Consider the following 27,767-nt stretch of genomic DNA (forward strand, 5'->3'; position numbering starts at 1 on the left):
CAGAGACTGTCACACAGAGGGACTGTCACAGAGGGACTGTCACACAGAGGGACTGTCACAGAGGGACTGTCACAGAGGGACTGTCACACAGAGGGACTGTCACACAGAGGGACTGTCACAGAGGGACTGTCACACAGAGGGACTGTCACACAGAGGGACTGTCACACAGAGACTGTCACACAGAGGGACTGTCACACAGAGGGACTGTCACAGAGGGACTGTCACACAGAGGGACTCACACAGAGGGACTGTCACAGAGGGACTGTCACAGAGGGACTGTCACACGGAGGGACTGTCACACGGAGGGACTGTCACACGGAGGGACTGTCACAGAGGGACTGTCACACAGGGACTGTCACACAGAGGGACTGTCACACAGAGGGACTGTCACACAGAGGGACTGTCACAGAGGGACTGTCACACGGAGGGACTGTCACACGGAGGGACTGTCACACGGAGGGACTGTCACACGGAGGGACTGTCACACAGAGGGACTGTCACAGAGGGACTGTCACAGAGGGACTGTCACACAGAGGGACTGTCACACAGAGGGACTGTCACACAGAGGGACTGTCACAGAGGGACTGTCACACAGAGGGACTGTCACAGAGGGACTGTCACACGGAGGGACTGTCACACGGAGGGACTGTCACACGGAGGGACTGTCACAGAGGGACTGTCACACAGAGGGACTGTCACAGAGGGACTGTCACACAGAGGGACTGTCACACAGAGGGACTGTCACAGAGGGACTGTCACACAGAGGGACTCACACAGAGGGACTGTCACAGAGGGACTGTCACAGAGGGACTGTCACACGGAGGGACTGTCACACGGAGGGACTGTCACACGGAGGGACTGTCACAGAGGGACTGTCACACAGGGACTGTCACACAGAGGGACTGTCACACAGAGGGACTGTCACACAGAGGGACTGTCACAGAGGGACTGTCACACAGAGGGACTGTCACAGAGGGACTGTCACAGAGGGACTCACACAGAGGGACTGTCACACAGAGGGACTGTCACACAGAGGGACTGTCACAGAGGGACTGTCACACAGAGGGACTGTCACACAGAGGGACTGTCACAGAGGGACTGTCACACAGAGGGACTGTCACACAGAGGGACTGTCACAGAGGGACTGTCACAGAGGGACTGTCACACGGAGGGACTGTCACACGGAGGGACTGTCACACAGAGGGACCGGGTCTCGCCCAGGGAGGGAAAGGGCTTAGGCAGATGAGAGCATGCCCACCTAGGACTGAGTGTGGGCTTTGGCCCGGAGGCTCCCAAGCCCACCTCCAGGCAGGCCTGAGCCACGTGGCTGGGGTCTCTTTCTGGAACGCGCTCACGCTCCACATGACCCAGGGTCCGGCACTGGGGCCAGGCAACCACACACCCCACATGGCAGGAACTGGGGGCGTGGGTCCCTTCTCCCTCCAGGCGGTGTTAGGTGACACGGGGACCCACAGGGGACCGACAGAGGAAGGTGCCCCTCCCCCCTGGCTGCAGAGCCACAGCAAACAGGAGCCACAGGTGGGCAGCAGGTCTGGAGCCCACCTTGGCCTTCTTCCTGCGCAGGCGCTGGATGCGCGCGGCCAGCTGCACGGTGCTGAGCGTCTCGGCGTGGTGTGCCGGGGCATCCGAGACATGGGCGATCATGGTGGTGCGGCAGCCGCTGGCAGCCAGGGACTCCCGCAGCAGCATGGTGAGTCTGTGGTCCCTGGAGGTGAGGAGGCCGGCCTGTGAGGGTGGGAGGCTGGGTGCAGGGTGGGCTAAGGGGCCAGGGAGGGGAAGACTGCGTCTCTCCAGACCGGGGCTGTGCCTGGAGCACCAGGTCTGCCCGGGGATCCTCTTCCCTGCTCATCTGCCCTGTCCAGCACCGAGGTCCCCAGAGGGCCAGCTGTGAACCCAGAGGCTGTGCTGGCCAGCTCCCGCCCCGGGGGCCCACTCACCTGTAGGGCACGTGCTTGGCACCATTGACCAGGGCTAAGATGACACTGCCCAGGGCCGACAGGGACAGGCACAGGGATCCCCCGGCGGCCTCCGCACCCCTGCCGGGCGCCGCCTCACAGCTGCCCAGGTCGATGAGGTGCAGGCGGCTCCGGCCTCCGGACACTGGAACGACAGTGCAGGTGATGCTGGGCAGCCATGTGCCCTGCCCTCCACCCCGTGGAGAGAGGTCCTCGGGGAGGCTCTGGGGGGGGGAGCGGGGGGAGGGGCGGGTACACCTACTTCCTCCCTGGCTGCCCTTCTCCACACGATACTGGTAGACATGCAGGGTGAACAGCAGGTGGGAGCTGCGCCGGGCGTCCTCCCCACCAGCTAGGCCGGAGCTGCGGGCAGCCAGGGCTGCGTCCAGGTAGAAGGCGGCCTTCTCCGCGGTGGGCGCCCGCAGCTCACTCTGGTTCTGGAGCTGTACGAGAGCGGGCGGCAGCGTCTTTAGAGGTGCAGGGTCGAGAGCACCCCCTGCCCCACAGAGGCCCCAGGGGGTGAGGCCCTGGCGAACCTGTGCCCCGCACGCGGGGTCCTCCCGCAGGTACACGCCTGGAGACTGGGCGTCCTGCAGGCTGTCCGAGGCCACCGAGGCCAGCAGGTCGCGCAGGCTCTGGTCGCGGCCGCACACCTCCACCGCGGAGACCCGGATGGAGAAGCGCGCTCCGGTCCTCTCCTTGCGCTCCTCAATGAGCCTGAAGAGCCAGGAGATGGCGCAGGGCACCACGCCCAGGCTCTGGGGCGAGCTGTCCTTCCCAATCATGGTGTAGGACTTGCCTGGAGGACATGGGGACAGGTGAGGGCCACCCCATCCTGTGAGAAATCCTCAGAACCCTGCCACGCCGAGGTTCCGGAGGGCCGCTGAGACCCTGGCCTCTGCCTGTAGCTCGGCAGGCTGGGGCGTCTCTACGGGATTCCCACATGGAGGAGCCCCTCCCCCGCCTCCGCAGTGGCGGGGGTGGCGGGGAAGGAGCAGCCGGCACAAAGCACCACTTACCAAGGCTCCCGTGGCCGAACGAGAAAATGCAGCCATCCACCCCACTGACCACGGACTGCAGTACATCAGCCACGGTGCCCGAGCAGACCTCGGCCTAGGAAGGAACCCAAGGGTCAGGCAGGGGCCGGCGCCAAGGGCCAAGGTCACAGACTTCAGCATGTCTGTCCTGCCACACGGGCAGGCAGCAGCGCAGGCGGGCAGGGCCGAAGCACCACGCTCAGCCACACAGAGCACAGGGCACACGCGAACAGCGGCCCCAAGGGCACACTGGCTGTGCAGCACAGACCCCGACACAGCACAGGGGCACGGCAGCTGCTGGGACACACGTCTGGGGGCATGCACACACTTCCGAAGGTGGGAGGCTCCCAGGAACACCCCCACACACACCCTGACTCAGCCTGAAGACTGGGGCAGGAGCTGTGGAGACAGCCCAGGCCAGGGCCCTCGGGCAGGAAGTCTACTCCTGACCTCATGCCCTGGGGGGTGGCCCGGACTCCCCGCCCTGTGGCTTCTAGCTACTCTACCTGCTCTGAGTCCTGGGGGAAGATGGCGTCGAAGGCAAACATCTTGGGGACGGCGGCCGTAGCCGTGCGCCGGAGGCCCGCACCGCCGGGGGGGCCGGCAGCCGGGTCGTACAGAGTCACCTGCTTCTTCCGGGGGTCCACCTTCAGGAAGGACGTGGACTCGGCCGTCCGCTGCGCGCCCTGTGCCGGCCAGATCCGCAGCATGACCTTCACCTGGGAGCGGGGAGAAGCTGGCATGGGAGAGCCGCCCACCGCCCAGCTGGCTAATTACAGGGCAGGAGAAGCAGCAGCTCGCGAGTCAGGACAGCGGACCAGGCTTCAGCGCAGGCACCTGACGCCGCAGGAATGCGGCCAGAGCAGATCCCATATGAGGTCAGCGGGGCCCAGGGTGGGGTGAGGCTGGGGGGGGGGGGCAACGCCAGGCGGCAGCACAGGGGTTAGAGAGGCCGAGACTAGGGGGGCAGACCCCAGGCACTCTGACGCACCCGCCACTGTGGGCCTGCAAGGCAGCCTCCTCTGCTGAGGCAGAAGGGCCCCAGCCCCCTGTGGATGGCCCACCTGAGCGACGCACAAGCAACCCAGCCATGGGAGGCAGAGGCCCAAGAGGACCCGGAGGCCGCATGGAAAAATCCCCAGGTCTCGCTGCTTCTGACCCCAAAGCCGGTTCAGGAAGCCAAGCTCACAGCCCATAGAGCAAACAGGAGAAAGGCCACAGGAAAGCAGCCGAGATCCTTGAAAAGACAGGAATGCTGAAACCCTCTGGCCACACAAGCCCCAGGACAGGCCAGAAATAACTGAAGCAGGATGGGGTAGGGGGATGGAGGTGGGGGGCGGAGGCAAGAGAACAAAGCCCAGGGTGGTCCTGGGCTTCTGGAAGGCAGCAGTCAGCCAGGGCTACAGCTGAGTGGACACTGTGCCTCCGAAGTATGGAACAATGCCCCAAATGTGTGCTGTGCTGGTGTCGGGGTCTGCAAGGCCCCACGGCACCTGCTCCCCATAGAGAACACGGCGGTCAAGACAAGATGCCAGCCAGCATCCAGAGCCACAGCACTGCAGACACCCAAAACCTGTGTGGCAGACGCCGGTACCGTAGCCAGGACCTCCAGACTGGCACCTCGCGGCCAGCCTCGGGCAGCGCTCCTCGGGGCCGGGCCGACACTGGCCGCTCCCCGTCTGACTTCTCGCATGGGTGTAAACCAAATGACCCGAGACTGATTTCAGGGCCAATATTTTTCAAGGGTTTAATTGTAAGTGACAGATACATAACGCTACAAAATTGGTTTCTCGAGGGCAGCTCCCGCCCGCGCCAGCCACTCCCCTGGCTGTGCAGAACCCGGAGCCCGGCGTGGAGTCAAGAGTTCCCCCCACCCCGGGAGGGAAGCAGCAGCCCTGGCGCTATGCAGAGCCTGGGCTCCATCAGGCGAGAATTGCTGCTTTTATTCCCCGACACGAACAAAACAAGTTCATTTCCAAATGCAGCTGAAACGCAGACAGGAAAAAAAAAATGTGCCGCTTCCCAGTAATTTTTGGCAATTTTTTTTCCAGCGTGAGCTCCTCCGCACGTGAGAAGCCGAGCGGGTTCCAGAGATATGGGAGAATTCCCAGCAGGAGGAGGGCCTGGACAAGCCAGGGCTCAGCTCTCTCCACGCCTCCTGGCGCTAATCCCAAGCCGACCTCCAGCCAGCCCGGGAGGGGACCAGGCAGGGACATTGCTGTCCAGCCTGCCCCCCCTCCCTGCTGCATGCAGGGAGCCTGTCATTACCTCAGGGGAAATGACAGGGTCTTCCAGGAGATGAGTGCATCAAGTACCCCCAGACGGACAGCTATCACAAAGCCTGGCTGAATAGCCGCCTTCCGGGGAGGGGAAAAATGCATTTTGCATTAAAAAAAAAAAAAAAGCGCTTCCCGCTCCTGGCATGGCCCCCCGCTGTGAGGGCGGGGGGGGGGGGGGCCCACGCCGCACCCACCGTGGAAGGGATGTCTTCTTTAATACCACAGTGTGATGAATTAGCTTAAGTAGCACATTAATGTCAGAAATTGAACATAATCTAACTTCTTCTCTGTGACAATATTAAACGCCTTTCAGCAGGCATTTCTACCGTGTGACATTATTGCTAATAATGCCAGCGTGCTGGGTCTCTGGGGAAGTGCTGAGTGATTCGGGCCACCAGAAAAAAAAGGCTGAAGCTTTACCACCTGCGTGCAGCCTGGCCCCGGGGGTGGGAGGCAAGCTGGGCCCCAAGCCACAGACACAGAGAAAAGCTGCAGCTTTTGCTATGACACCCAGAAAGGAGGCCCCACCCCCCTGGCCTACCAGGCAGACACTCCCAACGCCCCCCAGCAGGACCAGCCCCAGCAAGACAGGCAAAGGGCCAAGGCCAGGGTGCAGACACACCATGCCAGACCCCAGCAGGAAGGGGCATGGACGGAGTTGGCACCAAGCCCACCCAGCACCCTGAGAATCCTGAGGCTCGGGCAGGTGGCCCCGTCAGGAAGCAGGGTGTGGCCCAGTCGTGGCCCTGGGCCATGGGGGCCACGGGACGGAGCAGCCGCTCCAGATGCAGACACTGCCCAGCACTTTCAGGCCCCATATCAGCACAGTGACTTGGGGTGCAGCGGAAGGCAAGTTGTTCAGATCCACACGGCTGTGAGGCCCCTGAGTTGGGACAGTCACCAGCCAATCTCTTTGCTCCTGGGACAGGCACAATGCTGGGCCACACACAGCCACCACCCAGGCCAGAGGGCACCGGGGCCCAGGGAGCACAGAGCAGAGCGGCCTGTGCTGGCTGCCTGTGTGGGGCCAGCCTGCGGCCAGTGCTGGGCCAGGGGCTGACCTGAACCTCCAAAAACGTTACTCTCGGGGCACAGAGCAGACCAAGGACAGGGAAACCAGTGGGTGTGCAAGCGGGCCCAGGCCGGCCTACAACCCATAGCTGTGAGCGCGGCTTCCCACCTTGCAGTGCCAGGCCAACCTCACCCAGGTGAAGACACAGCTTCTCCATGCAGGACCCCTTGGAGCTGGCGGGGAGGAGGTGCGGGGGAGAGAGTTCCCCAAGTCTAGCGCCCAAGTCAAAACTCTTCAGGAAGGGGGCTGGGAAGTTGGCTCAGTGGTAGAGTGCATGCCTTGCATGAGGCCCTGGGTTCGATTCCTCAGCACCACATAAGCAAAAAGAAAAAAGCGGAAGTGGCGCTGTGGCTCCAGTGGTAGAGCGCTAGCCTTGAGCTGAAGAGCTGAGGGACAGCGCCCAGGCCAGAGTTCAGGCCCCATGACCAGCAAAAAAAAAAAAAAAAAAAAAAACTCTTCAGGAAGGTCAGGAAGGTCAGGGCCCTTGACCTGTCTGGGCCTGACACCCTCTGAACCCTAACATACCACCGCCCCCATTTCTGCTCATCCGCCCCAGGTCCTGCTGACCAGCCCCCTCCAGCCTGGGAGCCGGAAGCAGGCCCTTCCACGCCCCACTGCCAGGCTACCAGACCCAGGGCCGGGTCTACCTTTCCGAAGCCTCCGGGGTTGTCCTTGGCCTTGGCTGCCCTGAGCAGGCAGGGGGGCGCCGGGGGTGGCCACAGCTGCAGGACGCCGCTGAAGTCCGTGGGGTAGGTGCAGGTGCTGCGGGCGGCAGGGGCGGGCGGCGGGGCGGGCTTCTTGCGTTTGGAGGCCAGGCTGAGCTTCTGGGCAGCCCTGTGGAGGAGAACCGTGTCCCTGTATGCACCAGCGGCTGCCCGCCGCCCCACCCCTGCACAGGCCACCAGCCCTCCCTGCAGGCCCCGCCTGCACCGGGCGCAGGCCAGGTGACAGGGCCCCACCCAGCCTCCATTCCCGACTGCAGGACAGCCAGCCCTTAGGCCGTGGCAGCCACACGGGTGCTCACCGAGCCTCCACAGGCCTCCGTCTTCCAGTCAGTACAGAACCCCCAGCAGGACAAGCTCACCCAGCGCTGCTTCCAAGACCGCTGTCCCAGTCCCCAGAGCAGAGGTCGCCTCTCTCTCTCACACACCGAGCCCGCCGGGTCACCAGGGGTTCGCACCCCAGCACACATTCACGGCGGGCACCAGCACACCACGCATGCACACACAGACCCCCTCGGGGACCCCCGCCTCCTGGCCCATCGCTGAGTCGGCTCTTGCCCTGGGATAGGTGACCCCCAGGACTACCTCCCCTGGAAAGCCGGAGCCAGCAGCCCTCCCCTCCCCACCAGGCCAGGCGACCCTGGGCACCCTGACCATCCCCAGTCCCTGTGTCTAGCACGACCTTCCAGCCAGGGACCCCCAGCGTGCCAGGGGACCAGAACAAGAGACCACAAGCCAGAAGCTTCCCAGCACCTGGCCGCCCGTCCCGCACCCGCCTCCCAAAGTGCCCGCTCCTTCTTGCCCATCCCCCTGGGGCCTCCTGGGCCCACTCTGTCCCCAGAAGAATCCCATGGAAGCCACGCCCAGGCTGCAGGGCCTCTGCCAGGCCTCGCGCTCCTGAGCCACCGAGGCCGGCGTTGCGCTAACTCCTCTCATCTTTAATAGGAGTTGTCTTTTAAGAGGCCCAGGGGACAGCTTCCTCCGAGTGAGGTGTCATCACGGAAAATAAAAGTAATCTACGACGCACGGCGGAGTCCTTAGCGGAGCCCCAACGGCACCCGTGCGCGCCCAGGGCTGGGCCGCGGTGGAGAGCAGAGACGCACACAGTCTGGCTACCATCCGGCGGCTGTGGCCTGGGGCTCCGGGCTCAGTGTCTACGCCCTGGACCACGGTGACTCCAGCAAGCAGCCTCTCCTGCCTGAGCCGGCATTGCAAACCTCACTCAGCCCGCAGCACACAGCGACCGGAGGCCGATACCGTCCCATGCGACTGCACATGTGGAAGGCTAGAGACCAGGGTCGGCAGGGCCCCGACCCACACCCTGTGTCACTCCTGAGAGGGCAGGGGGTGCAGGGGGGAACCCCAGCCAGTGAAGCGAGCAGCACGAACCCTGGGCTCTTCCTGACCCATACCCGCGTCACTCCTGAGAGGGCAGGGGGTGCAGGGGGGTCCCCAGCCAGTGAAGCGAGCAGCACGAACCCTGGGCTCTTCCTGCCTCCTGCTACCCCAGCCTTGGCCTCCCAGCCTGTGCCCCACCCCAACCACCTGGGTCACCCCCAAACATCCCAAGCAGCCTCCCTAGGCAGAAGCTGGAGCCCCACCTCAGCAGACATTAGCATCTCGGGGCCCCCACCCAGCTGCCTGGCGCGGCTGCCTGGGGCACACCTTCGTAGGCCTTGCCACGGTGGGGGGGGGGGTTGCAGGCGCTGGCGGGAAACTCCCAGGCTACCCTGTGCAGGGCCAGGGTGCTCCCCACCAGGAATCATTTCTTCAGCTGTGAACGGGCACCCCAACCCTGCTCCCAGTCCACACAAGGAGATGGCGTTGGTCAGCACAGACGTGGCCAGGCTCACCAGGGGCTGGGTCCTCCCTGGATCACGCAGATCAGGGTACCGCCAGCTCTGACACAGGCCACAGTCCCATACCCATGCCCCTAGGTTTCAAGGACACAGGAAGGCCAGCAGCGGTCCCCGGGAAATGAGCACGTTCAGGGCCAAGAGCAAGGTCGTTTTCTCTGGGCTGGCCACTGCGGAGCTGTGCCCAGCTCTGCCCCTCAGCCACCCTCTCAGGAGCAGCACCCTGGCCACCTCCTGGGCAGGTGGAGGTCTGCCAGTGTAGGAGCCTGGAGGTCACAGCCCACAGTCTGAGGTAAGTCAAGAATCCCTCTTTCTTCACTCACCGTCAGCCCCAAGAGGCTGGGAGCAGACAGCCCTCCCCGCCCGCCCAGCCCCCGGCGCCTGCTTTTATGGCTCATCCACGGGCATGACTCAGGCAACATCACCGCACTGGGGCCCCAGGACCGGCACTTTCCCTTTGATGAAACCCAGGCCCCTGTGAAAATGACGCCCATCAGCAATGCCAACACCCATCAGGAGAGGCTATGGAGTCTGCAAAGGCCTTGGGTGCTGGGCCCAGGCTGGTACCTGGGGCCCCTAGTCTTATGAAAGCTCAAGCCTGGCTTCCTAGCAGCAGGGCAGAGACAGGGAGACGGGGGAAATACAGGGCCAAGAGACCTCTCCACCAAGACCGAGTTAACAGAGGGCCACAGACACCAAGCCGACAGTGCTGCTGGCAATGGCAGCCCAGGGGTGGGGAGCAGTGGAGAGCAGAGCTGCATCCGAACCTGCCGCAGCCTGCTGCCCCGATCCTCAACTCACATTCCCCCAGGTGCTCAGGCTGACTGCCCCCACCCTCTGTCCCAGCCGCTTCTGGCCAAGCCCAGCACGCACCTGTGCAAGGTGCAAACAAGCCGTGTGAAGCGGGCATGGTGGGCTCTGTGCAAGGTGTGAGCGTGCCGGGCGGGCCTGCGGGTCACCTGAGACTCCAAGCAGGCGAGACTCCTCCAAAAAGCCCTCCAGCCCAGAAGCCGCAGCTCACTCAGGACGCCCCAGTATACCAGGGAGTCCTTGTGCCAGAAGGAAAGCAGGGAGATGCTGCCCAGCAATCTTCCCCAGACATCTCCATTCCAGGTCCCAAAGGTGACCTGGACTTCCCGCTGGGGGCGCTATCCAGCTCCAGACCACCAGTTCTAGCTAAGGGGATGCCAGGCGGCCACAGGCTAGTCCCCTGCCCGGTGGGGGTTAAGTTGCTCCTGGGCTCCTGGGGGACCGTGCTGCCCTGGCTGTGCCTGTGGAGGCTGTGCACATGAAAGGCCGAGGCGGGGGTGGGAGGCAGAGCCCAAGACTCACCCAGGATGGCAAGGTGACAGCACGGCACTCCTGACCCTACCCCGCCATGCCTCAGACTCCTCCCTCAGCCGCAAGCCCACCCTCTGCCCCACGCACCCCATGAGCCATCCCACGCAGATGCACCACCCTGGAGCCTGCGACCCGCGAGGACAGGGATGGGCCGGGGCCAGCGCTGCCCCTCCAGGCCCTGGGGGAGGGTGGAGGAGGAAACAAAGGAGGCACACTCCCCACGTGCCACCCACAGGCGGCCCCGGTTCCATTGTCTCCGGCGCACTCTGAGCCTCGGTCTCCCACCCACAAGCCTGGGAGCCGGCACGCGCCCCACAGCACCTCCAACACCATCCCCAAGGGGCTAGCCACCACCGACCCCAGCCCGGGGCCCACCTGCTGGCACGGGCCCTGCCCAGACACCCACTCCAACCCGACCCATGGCCTGCCACCTGCACAGAAGCCAGTGCAATTCAGCGAGTCTAACAGGCTGGAAGTAATGGCAGCAGCCCCCTACCCCAGCCCTAGCTTGTTTCTTTGTTTCTATGGTAACTGCCCAAGGTCAGCTCTCAGCACGGGCAGAAGCAGCTCCAGCCTGGGCTGAGACAAAAGGCGGCCGGGCCTGCTCAGCCTGCTCTGCCGGGGGCTCCCGGGGGCTCCCGGGAGCTAATGAGCCAGCGTGGGGGGCAACACCTGCCTGCACACTTCCAGGAGACCCCACCTAGCGCCGGGAGGGGGGAGGGGGGCTTGGACTCAGGACCAATGGCGACATAAGGTCTTTCTTCTCAGCTCTAAGCATTTCAAATCCTGCCGCCAGCACCGCCCTGAGGAACGTGGCAGCAGCAACCACAAAGCCCGAGCAGAGGGGGACGTGGCCAACTGCAAGTCTGTCCCCTCCAGCAGCCAGCCGCCCCAGACAGCACCGCTGCCACCAGCCACGGGGACTCCCGAGCCGGCTAGGAGGGGCTCCTGTCCCCGCCCTCCCCACCAGTTCCCCAAGGACCCCAGCCAAGCTCTCTGCCCCTAATTGGGGTGAAGGCTGAGGCCACAGCAGACACAGGAGGGAGTCTGCACAGCACGGCAGCCTGCTCATCAGCCAGCGCGACAATGCCCTAATCATATGCCCTGTCACTCCCCAGTCAGGGCCCGCGGTCCCCCCGGACCCACGCTGATAAGGCTCCCACCTCACCGCCTGCCTGCCTCTGTGATTCATGGACAAGCTGATCAGCACCCGAGCGGGCTGCTAATGGGACAGTGACCCGCAGCTGGGCTGCCATTACCACTCATTACCGAGATAACATCCTGCAATCCTTGTCCCTCAGGCCACCGGGGTGAGCGTGGGACCGGGCAGACCCAGGCTCTGCACAAGCCGCGGCTGGTCCGCTCCCTGGGCCAGGCCCAGGAGGATCCGCTCCCACCTCCCCCCTTCCAGAGCCATTCTCTCCGCCCACCGGCCCATCCATACACACAGTCCTGGCCCTAGGACCCGGGCTGCAGGCTAGGCCTGCAGTGAGACCTCGGGGGGGCCCAGAGGCCGCAAACTTCTGGCCCGGTCCATCCCAGGCAGCTGAGCTTCAAGCCTGGGACTCAGGGAGCCCACGTGCTCCAAGCACGGCCTAGCAGGCGGGCCAGCCATCCACTGAAAGCGGCAGAGCAGCTGTGGCCCCAGACAACCCCACCCCTCCACTACGCACGGGCAAGACCACAGCCCTCCCGGGGAGAACCACAGGCCACCGAGTCTCCAAGGGGCCTCATTCCTGTCCACGCAGCCACACCCACGCCACTGCCCGAGGGGCCCAGGAAAACGTACCTGATGAAGAAGGAGGCTGCGGCAGACGCCGCGGAACCCCCTGCGGAGGTGCCTGGGGCCGGGGTGACCAGGGCCGACGTGCAGGCCGCCCCACGGCTCCACGGCCTGGCCGTGCTGTCCAGGCCTGCTATGGGGGTGGCATCGCGGACAGAGTCAGCCACAGCCACGGCCGCCACGGCCGCCTCCGCCTGAGGGAATGGAGAGTCCAGTGAGACACAGGGCGGGCAGACGCACCCCACACACGCCCAGACCTGCACTCTCCAGGCTCGGCACCCTGGCACTCTTACCCACGTGGCCAGAAGGCCCTAGAAATCAAGGCTAGGCCACTGAGGCCCCGCAGGGAAGGCCCACAGCCCTGGCTCGGGGCTCTGACGGGCCAGCCTCGGCGGGGGCCTGCAGACCTGCCAGGACTCTGACTTTCCAATCCTCCCCCTCACGAAAGACAGTGACCACAGGGGTCAGGTGGATGGACTCCCCGCGCCCTTTAACTCCCGGGCCTTTTGGGAACACCCCGAGGCATAATTAGACAAGAACCCACAACAACTGTTTGTCATGAACGCTAATTGCTCCACGCACGATCATGTACCGTGTTCCCGTTGTCTGAAATACTACTGTGGCATTTCCAACTAATTAGCTAAAATAAATTCCACAGAGGGAGGTGGCCTCGTCTGAAGCACGGACGTAATTAAACGCTCCCCAGGACAGTTTCCACTGAGGTCCTGTGTACCTCGGCCCCGGGCTCTGGAGGGGGAGGGGACGCAACCCCAGCAGGGCAGGACGGGACACCGGGCCCCCCGGGGGCTGCCGTCCCAAGGCCTCCACAGCACCAGCTCCATGTGCTCCTGAGAGGGGTCCACACCTCTGCCCACAGTGCCCCAAATCCTGGCTGGCAGTGGATGGGGTTCCCAGGCTGAGAAGATATGCCCGGATGTCCCAGGGTACGGAGGCCAGCCAGAACCCCCACGCCAGGCAGGACTGGAGACCCTGGCAGGTGGACCTGCTGTCAAGGGCAGCTGCCCTCACCACAGGAGAGGGCCTCATCTCGCCCACTCCACGGCCAGGACCAGCCTCGAGACACTGCCCGGGACACAGCAGAATCAGCTCAGTCCTCGGAGTGTCCCAAGCATTAGGCCAGTGTTAGCCCAGCACCCCCACGGCCTCTGGGCAGGGAACACTCCCCCAGAGCCAAGAGAAGGAACGGCAGCGCCAGCAGCAGCAGCAAAGGGCAAACGTGGAGCGGGAGGGTGAGCCCGGGGCAGCACGCTGGGTATGGTGCAGCAGACCACACTGGCCACCCACCCCTACATGCCCTCAGAACCCAGCCTGGCCACCTCCCTCCCTCCCAGCCACCCCGCCACCTCACACGTGGATTCCTGTGCACCCAGTAACGGGGACTATGAAAGGCCCAAACCTTTTCTCTGAGCCTGAAGTGACAGCACAAAAACCGTGAAGCTATGCTCACCGTGGGAACCACGCTCCTCAGAACAGAGCGGGGCTTCACTGAGCACAGCGGCAGCAGGGTGGGCTACGGGGTGCAGGTGCACTGCCTCCTGCCGCTCTGGCCCCTACGGGTGGGCTGGCACCCCCGGGCGAGAGCCCCAGCCAGGCCTGATAGCCCAGGACATGGGCTTGCTGCTGGACACAGGAGCAGAAGCAGGGGCGAGGCTGCCGCCGCTGCCCCGTGGGGCCGCTCCACCCACGTTTGCGGGGGCCCAGCCGCCCCCCAGCATCCCCAGCAGCATGTCCGCTTCCAGCAGGCGGCGCATGCCTGCGAGGCTGAGCCTCCACACTGACCTGTGCCGGGAATCCTGCACGCGCTCAGCTCCACCGTCCCACGAGCTGCCGTGACACGGCTGCGTCCACCGGGACGGCCACTGCCAACTCCTGCCAGAAGCAGAGCCCAGGCAAGCGCAAAGAAGCCATCCCAAAGCAAGGGCGGAGTGGGAGGGCCGGCCAGAAGGAAGACCACGACACGAGGGGAGAGGGGACGGGGCGGGCACCAAACAGAAAGCAGCAACGGAAGGAAAAGCATGAAGAGAGGAGAGAGCGTGAGCGGTGCCCGGCCGGGGCACGGCTGGCAGTGCAGGGGCACTGCCCCCCAGCCAGCGGGGCACCCGTGTCCACTCACCGCGTGGGACCTTCCCCACAGGCCTCCCCACACACGCTGGCACAGGCCTGCCTCCTCTGAGCCCTTGGCCTCCACCACCCCGGACTGGCCTCCAGCAAGCCCAGGCAGCGCTGTGGGGGGGGGCGGGGGGAGGTGAGGGCGGGCAGCTCAGTGGGGGGGAGTGAGGTGAGGGCGGCGCTGTGGGGGGGGGCGGGGTGAGGGGAGGTGAGGGCAGCGCTGTGGGGGTGAGGGGAGGTGAGGGCAGCGCTGTGGGGGTGAGGTGAGGGCGGGCAGCGCTGTGGGGGGGGTGAGGGGAGGTGAGGGCAGCGCTGTGGGGGTGAGGGGAGGTGAGGGCAGCGCTGTGGGGGTGAGGGGAGGTGAGGGCAGCGCTGTGGGGGTGAGGGGAGGTGAGGGCAGCGCTGTGGGGGTGAGGGGAGGTGAGGGCAGCGCTGTGGGGGGGTTGGTGGTAGTGAGGGAGGGCAGCTCAGTGGGGGTGAGGGGAGGGCGGGCAGCGCTGTGGGGGGGTTGGTGGTAGTGAGGGGAGGGGGGCAGCTCAGTGGGGGTGAGGGGAGGGCGGGCAGCGCTGTGGGGGGGTTGGTGGTAGTGAGGGGAGGGGGGCAGCTCAGGGCTGACACAGCAGCCCCCCCTCTGTGCAGGGGCACCGCCCGCAGAGGGATTGGGGGCTCAAGCCCAGCTGTGCCATCTCACCGGCCCATGAAGCCCTGACCTGTCACCCAGAGGCCTCTGGGGCAACCCCAAGATGGGAAATCTGAGCCCACAGGGCTTCGTCCTGACTGAAACAGGCCTCCCACAGGTGTGTGTGGGGGGGGGGTGTCCCTCTTCCACAGAAAGTACACTGAGGCCCACCCTAGCAGAGTCCAGGGCCACCCAGATGGGCCCAAGCCTAGCCAGCACCCTTTCCTCCCAGCGTCTGGTCGGCCCCGATGGCTCCGTGGCACCGAGAACCACACAGAGCTCTGAGCGCAAGGCAAGCAGGCAGGCCAGGACGGCAGCAGAGCCCCCCGACGCACCACCCCACTGTCATGGCGGGAAACCCACTCCCAGGGCCTCCCCCAGGCTTCGGCCGCTAACCAGGAACACAGGAAGGGCCTGCGGGCCGCACTCTCAGGGCAGTCAGGGTGGGGACAGTGGCTGATTCCAGCTGCCACTGGCTGACAATAGGGAAATAACAGCCTGGCTGGCTACCAGAGTTCCAGAACAGTCTGGACACTAAGCAGGCAGAACGGACCAGACAGGGCCCCTCTCTACGCTCAGGAAAATAACACGGACTGTGGGGCTGGTTTCAGCTACACTGGCTGCAGCCAAGGCACAAGGCAGACTCTGCCTGAGGCTCAGGACAACCCCCGTGCCCTGGGTGACTCTTCTCTCCTGGTGATGGATGTCCAAGTCCCCCCTTCCTCTGCCTCCAGAGAGAAGTGCCTACTGCGCTCACGGCTGCTCCCACCCCCCCCATCGCCCCCCCACACCCTGCGCTGGAACCACTGCAGCCCCCCGCCCCCCCCATCGCCCCCCCACACCCCGCACTGGAACCACTGCAGCCCCCCGCCCCCCCACACCCCGCGCTGGAACCACTGCAGCCCCCCGCCCCCCCATCGCCCCCCCATCGCCCCCCCACACCCCGCGCTGGAACCACTGCAGCCCCCCGCCCCACCCCCCTCGCCCACTGCCCAGACAATCCCACTCTTGCCAGGGCCTACATTTGGTCTGTGACAGATTCACAGCGCTACACTCCAGAAGTGTTTAATTCTAGAGTGTACGGCAGTGTTTTATCACTCCAGGGCCGTCTCTAATGATCGATGTCACGGTGTGGAGGAAGGAGGGGAGGAAGAGTGCATTACCTCATCTGAACCCTAAAGTTCTATTTATGGTTCTAATAATCTCCCTATTGATTGTGGGGACTGTTCTCTAATTATAAATCCATTCCTACCTACCTGAACACAATCGATGTGCACATAAAGCGAGGAGGGGGTGTCTTAAATGCCCACGTTTTATGGCATTGCTGGCACACGGGGCCCCGCCACCAGGACCACAGTAAACACCCCAGGTCAGCCTGCTCAATTTGGGGTCAGGCATACTGGCCGGCCGTGGGCGCCAGCGTGGGAACATGGCAGGGAAGATGGTCGGTGAGCTTCTTAACTCAGGCGTCACCGGTTTCCCTCGGGGCCTGCCCCCTCCAGATGTGCACCGGCACCTTCTGCACCACATGGGCAGCTCCTCCCAGGAGGCCCAGTCCCCACCCCAAGATCCCTTCGGGTTGATACACGGAGCCCTGTGCTATCATACCAGGAACAATGGGGCCCTTGCTGGATGAATCAGCCAACCAACAAGATGCCATGATCCTCCTCTGTACCCTAACCCTAGAACAGAATGGCCTCAAAAGACTGGCCTCAACAGGCAGCTCCAGAACCAGCTCCGGAGGAGCCGGGAAGGCTTCTCGGTAGCCTCATCCCAGGGGGTGGGCCTGTCAACCGAAGAGATCTCAAAACATTGTCCGGAGGGTGTGGGCTTCCCTGAGCCTCCATCCACCCTCCTGGAATGCCTGCTGGCTGGGAGACCACGGCTGAGGGCTGGCCAGCCCATTCCAGTCTCCCACACCCAGAGCCAAATACCTGGAAGGCAGATCCTGTGGAGACAATGCTCCTCGCACCCACCTACGGCCTGGGACTCCCCCTGGCCTCTGCCCCCTCCTACAGCCTTCCCCACGGAGCCTCAAGCCTCTCCTAGCTCTGCTGGCCATGCCCTCCACCTGCACTAACTGGCACCCCCTCCCCAGGCGGGGCCTCTGGCTGGGGACAGGCAGGCAGCCCCAGAGCAGTGTCTCAAGTTGGGCAGGGGCTGTGCAGAGTGGCTGGCACAGCCACGTGGCCACACTTCGTAAACTCAGACCTCGCTCTCCAACGTCCCAGAAAAGTCCCCCTCCAAACCCATTCTCCCAGCTGGAAAACAGAGGGCACAGGATGCTGGGGGCACCCAGACACAGAGTGGCCACCGAGCTTGCTTCTCAGGCCACGTGGCCGCTGTCCAGCCCCACTAGGGGCTCCCTGGAGAGCCCAGCCACTGCAAGGCCCCCTGGTGGGTTCCGTGGGGAGGGGAAGCCGGAGGGACCAGGCCCAGCTTGGCGGGCGGGCCTGCAGCCGTACTGTAGACCAGGGGCCTTGCCCTTGGCGCCAGGCGGCCCCTGTCCATGGAGACGGTGGAAGGGGGCCAGCCTAGCTTAGCTCACTCTCACAGGCAGGTGCTGCCCGCTCCCCACCCCAGGAAGGGTCTGGACTCATCTCAGCCAAGCTTGGGCCTCTGCCAATCCACAGCATCACAGGCAGGCTGGCCAAAACCATCTGCAGCCACTCCCAAGGGTGAGAGACCCTTCCCACCAGCACCACGCCTGGGGAATAGCACCAGGCCCGGGGACCAGCACTGCCCAGGGACCAGCACCGGGCCCGGGGACCCGCGCCAGGCCCGGGGACCACCTCCCACTTCCGGGCCCCATGACCAGAAGGCACCATGCCAAGCCCCCAGCTCTGCTCAGCCCGCTCGGGCACTCACCAGGCAGGTGGGCGGCAGGAAGCTGTTGATCCTCGAGAGACCCCACACGCCCTCCAGGCACTGCTGGGCCTGGATGGTGACGGTGCTCAGAGCACCCCCAAGGCCCGCGGGTGCCACGGACACCTGGACGCTCGGTCCGGACGGCCAGGCTGGGCCTTTCCTCCTGTCGGGCCCTGCTGGGGGCGGTCTCCCCGCAGGGCCTACGGGCCCAGGTGTGTCCTTGGCGTTGGTCATGGTTCCGGGGCTGGGAGCTGGGACATCAGGGCCACCCCGGCCGGCCGGGCCCTGGAGCAGGTGCAGGGCCTCCCTCGTGAGCTGGTGCAGGTGTGTGGCACAGACGTCACAGCGGCTCTCGGCCTCCGGACGGCATGCTGGCAAGACCCCGGGTGCTGGGAGCTTGTCGAGAAGCAGAGCAGACAGGCAGGGATCCTGCGGACAGCAAGGGACAAAACCGGTCAGCGCCAGGACTCACAGAGCCCGGCAAGGAGCCCGCCGTCCGACTCGGCCCCCACGGCGCAGCAAGCTCCCACACCAACCCAGCACCATCCATAACCGACTAACAAGCCTGAACCATTTCATCCATGGGATCCCAGCAGGAAAATAATTATCAGAGCTTAATGGTGAAGTCTTCAGGGCCCTTAGTAGCCTCCTGCTCGTGCCTACGATGTGCTTGCAGCTCCCGGACAACCAAACCCGGCAGCAGAGATGCTGGGAAGCTCAGGCAGGAGGCCAGTGAGTAGAGACCAGGCCACAGGGCCTCCTTCGCCCAGCGCGAACAGTGAGGGCACTGGGCAGAGATGGGCAGGAGCAGGAGCCGATGCCCACTGGGGAGCAGGGTGGAGGGCCACACCTTCCACAGTGGCAGAGGAGGAGGCAGGGCCTCCCCGCTACTTGGCCAGGCTCTGCCCACCCTCCTCCGCAGCCCCTCAGGGCCAGAGCCCGAGCCTGGCTGAAGCCGGTCCTGCTCTTGAAGGCACCGGCCAGCCCCAAACACAAGGCAGGGAGCCCTGGGTCACACGGGCAGACGTGACTGTGACGAGGCTGGAGTGTGCGCGTGACAGCTGGCTAAGAGCTCCAGGTCTTCCCTGCAGACCACTCCGCACACCCCAGCGGCCTGGCCCGGGCACCCCTCCCACCCTGGCCCAGGCAGACCCCAGTGCTTCGCCGGCCACACACAGGCCTGGGCCTGATCCAGCCACCCAGCTGACCACGGAAGAGGCGCGTTCATTCCTCAGATGTGGAAACCGAGGCTGCTGTCCCACAGGGACATTCCCTGTGCCTGCTGTGTGGTCAGCAGCCGTGGCCACAACGCACAGGAGCTCCCACCGGCCACAGCCGTGCCCTGGGGTACCCAACACTGCGAGGGGCAGGGACCCACCGTGGCAGGGGCCTGGGGTCTCTCTTCCTCTGGCCCCCAGCTCCACTCCACACTCTGCAGCCTAAGCCCCTCCCCCACGGCCCCAGACAGAGGAAGGGGTGACCCCTGCCAGGCCCAGCACACGCCAGCCTGTTCCGGAAGGCCTGGATTGTCTCCAGGCTCTGAAGTGCCTGGCAGGCCTGGTCCTGATTAGCCAACACCCCGCTCCTCCTGCGCCCCAGGGAATTCACTGGCCTCAGCCACAGGGAGCTCTGCAGGACTGAGGGCCGGGCAGGAATGCTGGCTGGTGGGGGCCAGCCCCAGGCTGAGGACAGCTGCCCATTTTCCTGTCCACTCCTTTTTGATTGGGCTGGTTTTTCCACTCAGCAGGGGGCTGTGGAGGGGAAGGAAGTACAGCCTGCTGGAGCCATTAACCCAACTTAAAAGACTGGGGCCCCGCCCCCAACTCCAGCCCCAGGCCCTGGACCAGCAGCCCAGCCCAAACCAGCCCAGTCCAGCCAGCCCTTTGTTCTGGGGCCTCTGGGGGATTCCCTCCACCACCCCAGCTTCGGGATCAGGGCAGCCTTAAGAGTAGGGCAGGGGCCAGGAGGCAGGTCTGAGGGCAAGGGCCAGGTGGGGCTCTGAGGCCACAGCCTGGTTTGGGGACAGCAGCTCTGCTAGGTCAAGGAAGTCCATCTCCTAACTACCCCCTACTCCCGGGCCCACCAGCCCCAGGCTCAGGCCCAGCAGGGTCACCTGTCCGTCACACAGCAGGGACACCCTGGGTCTCTCAGGCGGGCCAGGCTGCAGTGGGGGACAGAAAGGGGAACCCAGGGACCCAGAGCCTCTGATCGGGTCTCACCATACTGTTTGCTCCAGGGGGATCAAGACATCTCCCCAGGGGCGCACGCGTGTGCAAGACAGGCAGGACAGCAACCGCAGAGCACAGCCCCGTGCGCGCGACCTTCACGGCTCCTCAGAGCCTCCGAAGGGCCCCGCACCTGCTGCTCCCCACGAAGCACCTCACTGAGCTCAGACCCCAGCCTGCGTCCGGCTGCTCTGCCCTGTCTCTGCCCTCCTCCAGCCCACTCCCCCCACCTCCCGTGGCAGCCACTTATGAACTCTGCTCCCTCCAGCCAACATCTTGCCGCTGGTGGGACTTGGCACGTCTAGAGCAGGAGGGGCCCAGCCCGCGCAACCAGACCCTTCCCCAGCCCCCGCCACAGCCCCAGGGGTCAGCCCCCACGTTTTAAGATTTGAACCCCTGAAAGCCGGGCGCCCAGGCTGCTACTCACCCGAGTCAGTGGTTTCAGAAAGACAGTAATTACTCCACTGCAAAATATTACTTTTAATTTCCTCTTTATGGTCTAATTAAACAGATATTTTACTTGCGCTTGGAAAGTGTTTTTCTTACTCTGATTCAATTGAACGCTGCGCTCCCCCACACCACACAGTAGGTTTTGGGGCCTCTCTTACTTGAAAATGATGACTTTTCAGCTTTTATTTTGTTTCTGGGTCTCCGAGCTGCTGTAAGTAATCCTTCCATTTCCTTCTCCGTGCATAGCCGGTGCCTGGCCTGGAGATGTGTGGGCTCCAGGCCTGACCCAGCCTGACCAGCAGAACAGACACCCCCCCCACCCCGGCCGAGCAGACCAGGGGCCACCAACCCCGCGGGAGACCCCCTCGGAGCTGTCACGGGACCCCCGCTCCCTCAAGCAGGGTGGCTCAGGGGAGACAGGCCGAGGGCCTGAGACCCTGGCCTCTCCTGCCGGACACCACAGGGTGCGAGCAAGTGGACAGCCAAGCCCAGGACCCCGCTGCCGTCCCTGCCACCGACCCCTCCGCCTCTTCCTCCCTTCCCTTCCCAAACAAAGCCTCTAGGCTGTGACCCCTAAGCTGCTCTTTCCGGAGTTCACAACAGGTCCAGGAAAGGACTGGGGCTGCCTGCGGGGCCAGGGGCTGCTCCAGAACATTCCTCTGTCTCCAGCAGACTGGTGGGGCTGGGGGCCCAGGGGCCAGGGAGTGCTGAGTGTTCCAGCCTGGAAATTGCCAGTGGGGCTCTGCCCTCGGCCCCGCCCACCCCTGCCAGCCTCTCACTCGAGGCCCAGGCTGCAGGCTGTGGATCTGCAGTTCTCAAAGCAGAGGGGCATCCAAGGAGGCAGGCCAGCCCACCCAGCACTGCCCAGCACGCCACCCCAGCCCCGTGCCAGGCGCGGCCCGGCGGGACTGCTCCGGACAGATCCCCCCATTGAGACCTCCCCCTCAAAGGCCTGCCCTGTTCCCCGCCACTGGCCTCCCTGCCGGCAGCCAGGCCCTGGAACAGCAGGCCAGGCAGGCACAGGCAGCCTTGGGGAGGCGGGGACAGTCTGTGGAATAGGCTGCAGCCAGTGGGTGAGGCACAGAGCCCCGTGCACCTGTTTCCCCCGCCCCCCAGCTTCGGGGCAGCGGTGAATCTGCACTGCAGGTGCTGGGGACAGGATCAGAAGCTGGCCACAGGGGAGCCTGCCGGTGCCACTGGCTGGGCCCGCCGAGGCCAGGAGCTCCCTAGCTGGCCATCCTGGGGCGTGCACACAGCCAAGCCAGGCCCCTGCTGCCGGCAGGAAACAGCACCACTAGCCGTGCACACAGCCAAGCCAGGCCCCTGCTGCCGGCAGGAAACAGCACCACTAGCCGCCCAGGGAAGTGAGGAGCCGCAGACCTGCCCAGAACACGCTCCCTTCAGAAGACACCGGAGATCCCAGCAGGGTCACGGAAAAGACCCGACTCAGCAAGGCCTTCCCCAGGCTCTGGGTAGGAAAGTCAGGCGCTGCAGATGGAGAACCAGTCTGTGAGGGCACCCGGTCTCCAGCCTGCGGGCGGCACCGTCCCTCCTCAGAGCCGCTACACCCTTTGCCCACACACAGCTCTGGTGCTGACTGGACGCGCTGGCCCTGCTGTCCACCCGCCCACCCAGCTCACACTGCAAGGCCGCCAGATGAGAGCAGGAACCCAAACCCACAAGAAGCATCTGGGCCAGCCCCAGCCCCGCCCAGCCCAGGCAGCACAGGCCAACTTCCTCCCCTCAGAGGACCTGTGGCCACAGTCCCGTGTCCCATCCTCACCCAAACTCAACAGCGAGGCCCCGCCCCACGCACCAGGGACCTGCCTCCACCCTGCTCCCGTGGAGGGAACCGGTGCCCGTGTCACTCCGAGGCTCGGAGGCCCCAGCAGCAGTGGACACGTGCAACCAGGTCAGATGACTCTGGGGATCTACCCCAAGCTTCGCCCTGGCCACCGCCCGCTTCCCCCTCCTGGAGGGCCTCCAGGCCGACCTCCCCAGCCCAGCCCGGTCCTCAGGAGCAGAATGGGTTTCTGGGCCTGGAGAGTGAGGAAACCAGGGTATCTATCTTCAGATGCCTTCCCAGGCAGGAGGCAGGTGTAGGTGCCAAGGAGAGGTGCCCAGAGCTGCCCGAGGCAAGCCAGGGAAGGCTGGAGGACAATCCCTCAGTCCTGGGCCGGCAGGAATGGTGAGGCCCCTGGGCCGTGGCCCAAGGCCGCAGGCAGGGACCACAGGGGGAGGGCGGGGTCCCGGAAGGCCCTGAGCCTGAGCCTCTCCCGGCACAAAGCACCAAGCAAAGTCCGGCCTGGCACATTCCATCGGCCAACAGGCAGTGGCCCAGCCTGACCTCATCACCCAGGGTCAAAGGCTCACACATGCCACATGTCAGAGCGGCCACCCGGGACCAGCCACAGCAGGCGCCAGGCATGGCCCTGGGCCATGAATGACCACACATCCACCAGCTCCACAGGCCAGTCCGGGCCCGCACAGCCCCGCCGGCCTCCTCCCTCTGGAAGCCTGCCACCGCGCCCAGACAAGGCTGGGAACACTGGGTGTCTGCAGCCAGCCGCATACCCCGGAGAGCCCCACCTGAGATGCAGCCCTGGCTACAAGGACCCCCAGCCCGACAGGAGCAAGAGAGACTCCACCAGGACCCTGCTCACAGATGGAGAAACTGAAGCCTCTGTGTCCTGCCCCAGGTCCACCTTCCCGGGAGAATTTCCTTTGGCACAGCGTTCACCCCAGCACAGAGTGAGAAGCTGGAGCCCCAGGGCAGAGGCCAGCCTGTCCCGCAGCTGGCAGAGGGCACCGAAGGGCTGTCTGGGCCTTCTAGACGCCCCTCGACTGCCCGGGTCCCCGTGACCCGGCCAAGCTGAGCAGACCAGGGCCGGCCTCGCAAGACGTGCTCTGGCAGACACACAACGGGAGCCGGTCACCGCTGCAACCCGCAAGAATGACCAGCTCCGTCAGACCAGCTTGGTCACCGCGACAGGACGGAAGGAAGGAGACTGATCTACCGTGAGCTTCCTGGCAGACAGGGACGGGGGATGGCTCTTCCTCACAGCCCTTCTGACTCCCAAAGGTGAGGCCCTCGGGAACCACGGAGGGAGATGAGGGAAGGCCTCGGGGCCATTCCCTGGCCCGCCCAGGCCACCGCAAGCCCCGCTTACACAGCAGTTCGCGCAGCAGTTCACGAGGCCTGTGTGGATTCCCCGCCTCCCCCACCGCTGAAGAAGGGCAGTGAGGCCGGCCGCCACACTCAGCCCCTGGTACGACAGCTGGATCCCTCACACAAGACAAACAGCTATCCCAGCCCCTGGACGGCTCCTCTACCAACTGTGACCCCTGGACACAGCTGACCCAGAAGAGGTCAGAGGACGCCAGCTCCTATCTCGGGTCATCCTCTAACGTCCGCTAGCAATGGCAGCAGAGGCCTCCACCAGCCCCTCTGCCTCCCATCAGCAGCCTGGAACCCCAAACTTCCCAGTCGAGCCCCAGGAGCAGACTGCTTCCCCATGAATCACCCTGTCCCCTGCCAGCCAAAGGAGCACTGCCCCCCACACCTGCCCCAGGTGCCACCTGGGCTCAGGTGGGAAAGAGCCGACGCCGCCCAGGCCCCACCCCGCAGTGCCCCAGGCGGCCAGCCCGCCAGCCTGCAGGCAGCAGGTGGAGCCCAGGCCTGGCTCCCCACAGCAGGGGAGAGGGGGGAGGCAGGGGGAAGGGGGCATGGCAGGGGAAGCCTCCAGCCTGGCTCACCCACCCAGGGCTACACCTTGTTTGGAGGGCCACAGACCCAAGGTCTCAAAATCACAATGTAACGTCAGAGCTGGGGGCCTTGCAGACAGTTCTCAGAGGCTGGGGAGAGGAGGACTTCCCCCCTCACCCAGGTGGAAGGAGAGGCAACCAAGAGCCACACACATGAGAGGAGGCTGTACAACACATACACACACACACACACACACACACACACACACACACACACACACACACACACACACACACACACACACACACACACACACACACACACACAAGCAAGGCGGTCCAGGGGCTCTGAGGCACTTGGAAGGCAGGGGAACAAGACCCCAGCCTCAGATGAGCAGGAGGTTTGCAAGAGCTAAATGAGAATCGATCCTCTCCCAGTTGGGGTGATAATCAATTCAGTGCTGGTATTGACACCTCAAATGTCACAGGGTCTCTGGAGGAGCCGCCACCTCCCAGGGGCACGTGTGGCAGCAGCTTGTGACCCAAGCCCCCACCCCACCCGAGCGGAGAAGGGGCCTCTGCAGCAAACCTGAGCACCGCCCTGCATGGGACAGTGTCCGGGAACAGAGCAGGAATCCGGCCCAGCCGCCCCCACAGAGGTGCAGGAGGAAAAGCTGTCCCTCAGCCACTCAGCAAACATCCCGTGGTCACTGTTTTCCCCTGGCGGAGCTGCTGCCTGGAGCGGGCTGGGCTGGGGACAAAGATTAGGGGCTACGGAACTGGTGGCCATTTCACTGTGGCAGATGAGGACACAGGACGGGGAGGGTAGCAGGCTCGGCTATGTCCAGGGGAAGGTCCTGGCTCTGGCCTCGGAGAAGGGCATGCTATGCATGGCGCGCCCCCTGGGAAGGGGCCATGAAGGACCACAGCAGTGGTGGCAGGAGGACTGGGGAGAAGGAAGACATCTAAGACAGAGGAGGAGTGTGGTTCCAGACCCACAGAGGATGTGGCCCAGAGACCACAGGAAGCCAGGCCACAGGTGTGAATCCAGGCCACGCAGGCATCCTAAGCCAGGGGACAGGCCTGGGGACCTGGGGGGGAAGGGGACACAGTGGGGCCCTCCCCCACACCCAGGCCCCACGGCTTCGCAGATGGGGCGGGACAAGCCTGCCCTGGGCGCTGGGCAGGAGGAGGATGTTCCCTCCCTCCTGGACTCAGAGGAGAGCAGCGGGCAGCAGAGAGGTCCTGGACACCACAGCCCGCCTTGCCCAACACCAGTCTGCACGGCTGCGACACGGGCACCGCAGAGACCAGTGCTGGAGCAGGGAAAGGGGACCAAGAGCCAGCAGAGTGAGTGACCAGCAAGCTCACGGTGACGCTGGCAGGCTGGAGGCCAGGCAGGGACCCCAGGGCACGGGTCCCAGCCTCGCGCCACTGCTACAGCTGCGAGAGAGAAAGAGGCAGCTCCCTTCTCTGCAAACCCTTCAACTGTTCTCAAGAGTTCACCTCCCTGGGACCAGAAATAAGAACTAGACCTCTCTAGAAGACCCTAGCCGCGCACTAAATGGCCGAGGGCCCGTGCCTGGGCTCCGAGGCGTGAAAGCTGGGCGCTCACTCTCAGCGGGCTGCACACGGCCTCCTTCGCCTCCCAGGAAAGAGCCCGTGCCACGTGCACTCTGAGCCACAAAAGCAACAGGACAGGACCCGGGGAGGCGGTGCAGGCAGGCTCCAGGACTCGGTCCTCTGGAGAATGACGAGGGACCTCGCTGCCCTCAACATGGCACTCCAGGCCAGCGGGCCATGCCCAGGTGACAGAGGAGGACACCTGGGGTGGGTGGGGCCCAGGGCAGCCGGAAGCCTGGTCCGCTGGTGCCAGTGCCGCCCAGGGCCAGGGGAACCCCCACCCGGCGCTTGTACTCAGGGGTGTGGACCCTCCCCCATCACAGAAGAGAGACCCTCAACTCCAGAGTCAGCTGGTATGGACTCCATCCCCCCAACAGCCCTGAGCCTGACCCTGGCCAGCTGCCCTGGGGCCTGAGAAGCAGCACAAGGCAAAGTCCACTCCGCCATCCGGGAGGCCAGCTCCACCAAGGAGCCCCTCCCAGCCCTGGCCGGGCTCCTGCAGGGCCTGGGGAGCCCTGCCCGTCCCTCCCAAATGGCATCTCTGAGGGAGCCCTGCCATCTTTTAAGTTAGACTCAAGCCATCTGGGGTGCAGAGCTTGGCAAAGGAGCCACAGGGTCCTCCCAGGCCAGGCCCGCGCTCTCTCCCCCTACACAGAGGCCGAGGCCTCCCCAGCCCCCAGCCCCGGCCGGTCCCCAGGGGTCTGCCCCGGCCCAGAACCGCACCCAGGGCCGCACCCAGACCACACCAAGTGCTTGGAGCATTGAGTTTGCGTTCAGTGGGACTACATGCACTTCCCAGACTCCTTCAAAGAGCTGCAGGTCAGAGGCCGCTTCCCCTGGGCCGCAAACTTCCAGGCGTATTGTTCCTGGAACAATGGCTCCTTCCAGGCCGGCCAGCCCCAGAGGCTGCAGCCCGGGAACCCCGAGGCCTGGCCACTCACCACCCGTGGGAGGCAGAGAGGTCCTGGATGGGCGTAACCCCATGGAGAAAGTGGGACTGGGTACCCCAGAGCACCCCATCGGCAGGGGCCAGCCGCCCCTTCTCCCCTGCCCAGAAGTCCTCCAGACCCAGGCCTGCCAGGGCCCAGGTGCCACGGTTCCCCCCACACCCAGTAACCTCTTCTGGTGGCTGGTGGGGCTCTGCCCTGGTGGAGTGTGTGGCTGGCCACACACAGAGACAGGCACGTGGGGCAGACACACAGACACACACACACACAGATGCACACACAGACAAGTGGTTCCAGCTGTGGGACATCTGTAGCTAAGGGAAAAAAAAAAAAACCCTCCTGCCCGCTCCCTCCACCCGCAGCGGAAACCGGGCCGCGCAGTCCCAACTCTCCAGCGTCACACGCAGGGAAACTGAGGCCCGCGGGAGGGGGCACCACGGGAGGCTCCGCGGGCGCGCGGCCCGTGTCCCGCCGCGAGCCTCGGGCGTCCGGGCTGGGGTGCCCGGGCCGCCCGCGGAGGGGCGCGCACTTACCCTGAGGGGCGTCCCGGGCCCGCCGACCAGCCTCCACGCCTGGCGCTTGAGCTCCCCGAGCTTGGTGTGGCAGTGGCGGCACCAGCCGCCCGCGCCGGCCGCGTGGCCCGGCTCCGCGCCCGCGCCGGCGCCCTCGGGGGCCGGGCGGCGGCCGCACGGGTCCGGGTCCGGCCGGGCGGGCGGCTTCGGGCGCGGGGACACCTCCAGCAGCGGCCGCGGCTCCCGGGCCAGGCCGCCCTCGGCCACCTGCGGGCGGGGAGGGGAACAGTGAGCCTGGGCGGCCGGCGGCGGAGCGCGGGGCCGGGGGGCCCGGCGCCCACCCTTCCCGGCGCCCCGCGGGGCCCCGGCGCGCGCGCGGCTCGGCCCGAGGGGGCGTCCCGGGCCCCGCCGCCGCCCCCGGCCCGGCCGCGCGTACCTCAGGCTGCGCCGCGCGGAGCGGGGCCCCGCGGCCGCCCATCGCCGGCGAGGAGGCGGCGGACGCGGCGGACGCGGCTACGTGACCCGGCCCGCCGACGCCCCCATGGCCCGGCCCGCGGCTCCG

General features: G+C 65.2%; 1 protein-coding gene across 1 annotated transcript in view; it reads right to left on the bottom strand.

Annotated features, from left to right (window-relative positions):
• Positions 1-27,767, bottom strand: part of Kif26a (kinesin family member 26A) — a 33,521-nt gene extending 5,754 nt beyond the window's left edge. The window contains exons 1-11 of the mRNA XM_069997453.1: positions 27,642-27,767; positions 27,227-27,472; positions 17,744-18,172; positions 12,073-12,260; positions 7,012-7,198; positions 3,520-3,732; positions 2,996-3,089; positions 2,513-2,775; positions 2,239-2,419; positions 1,959-2,121; positions 1,564-1,726 (exon numbers count right to left, since the gene is read on the bottom strand). Of these exons, the coding sequence (XP_069853554.1) occupies positions 1,564-1,726; positions 1,959-2,121; positions 2,239-2,419; positions 2,513-2,775; positions 2,996-3,089; positions 3,520-3,732; positions 7,012-7,198; positions 12,073-12,260; positions 17,744-18,172; positions 27,227-27,472; positions 27,642-27,683 (2,169 nt within the window). The 5' untranslated portion in view covers positions 27,684-27,767. The remainder of the gene's footprint in view (positions 1-1,563; positions 1,727-1,958; positions 2,122-2,238; positions 2,420-2,512; positions 2,776-2,995; positions 3,090-3,519; positions 3,733-7,011; positions 7,199-12,072; positions 12,261-17,743; positions 18,173-27,226; positions 27,473-27,641) is intronic.

Source organism: Dipodomys merriami, unplaced genomic scaffold (assembly GCF_024711535.1).
Source record: "Dipodomys merriami isolate MVZ:Mamm:240054 unplaced genomic scaffold, mDipMer1.0.p SCAF_50, whole genome shotgun sequence".
In the NCBI taxonomy this organism is placed as follows: Eukaryota; Metazoa; Chordata; class Mammalia; order Rodentia; family Heteromyidae; genus Dipodomys; species Dipodomys merriami.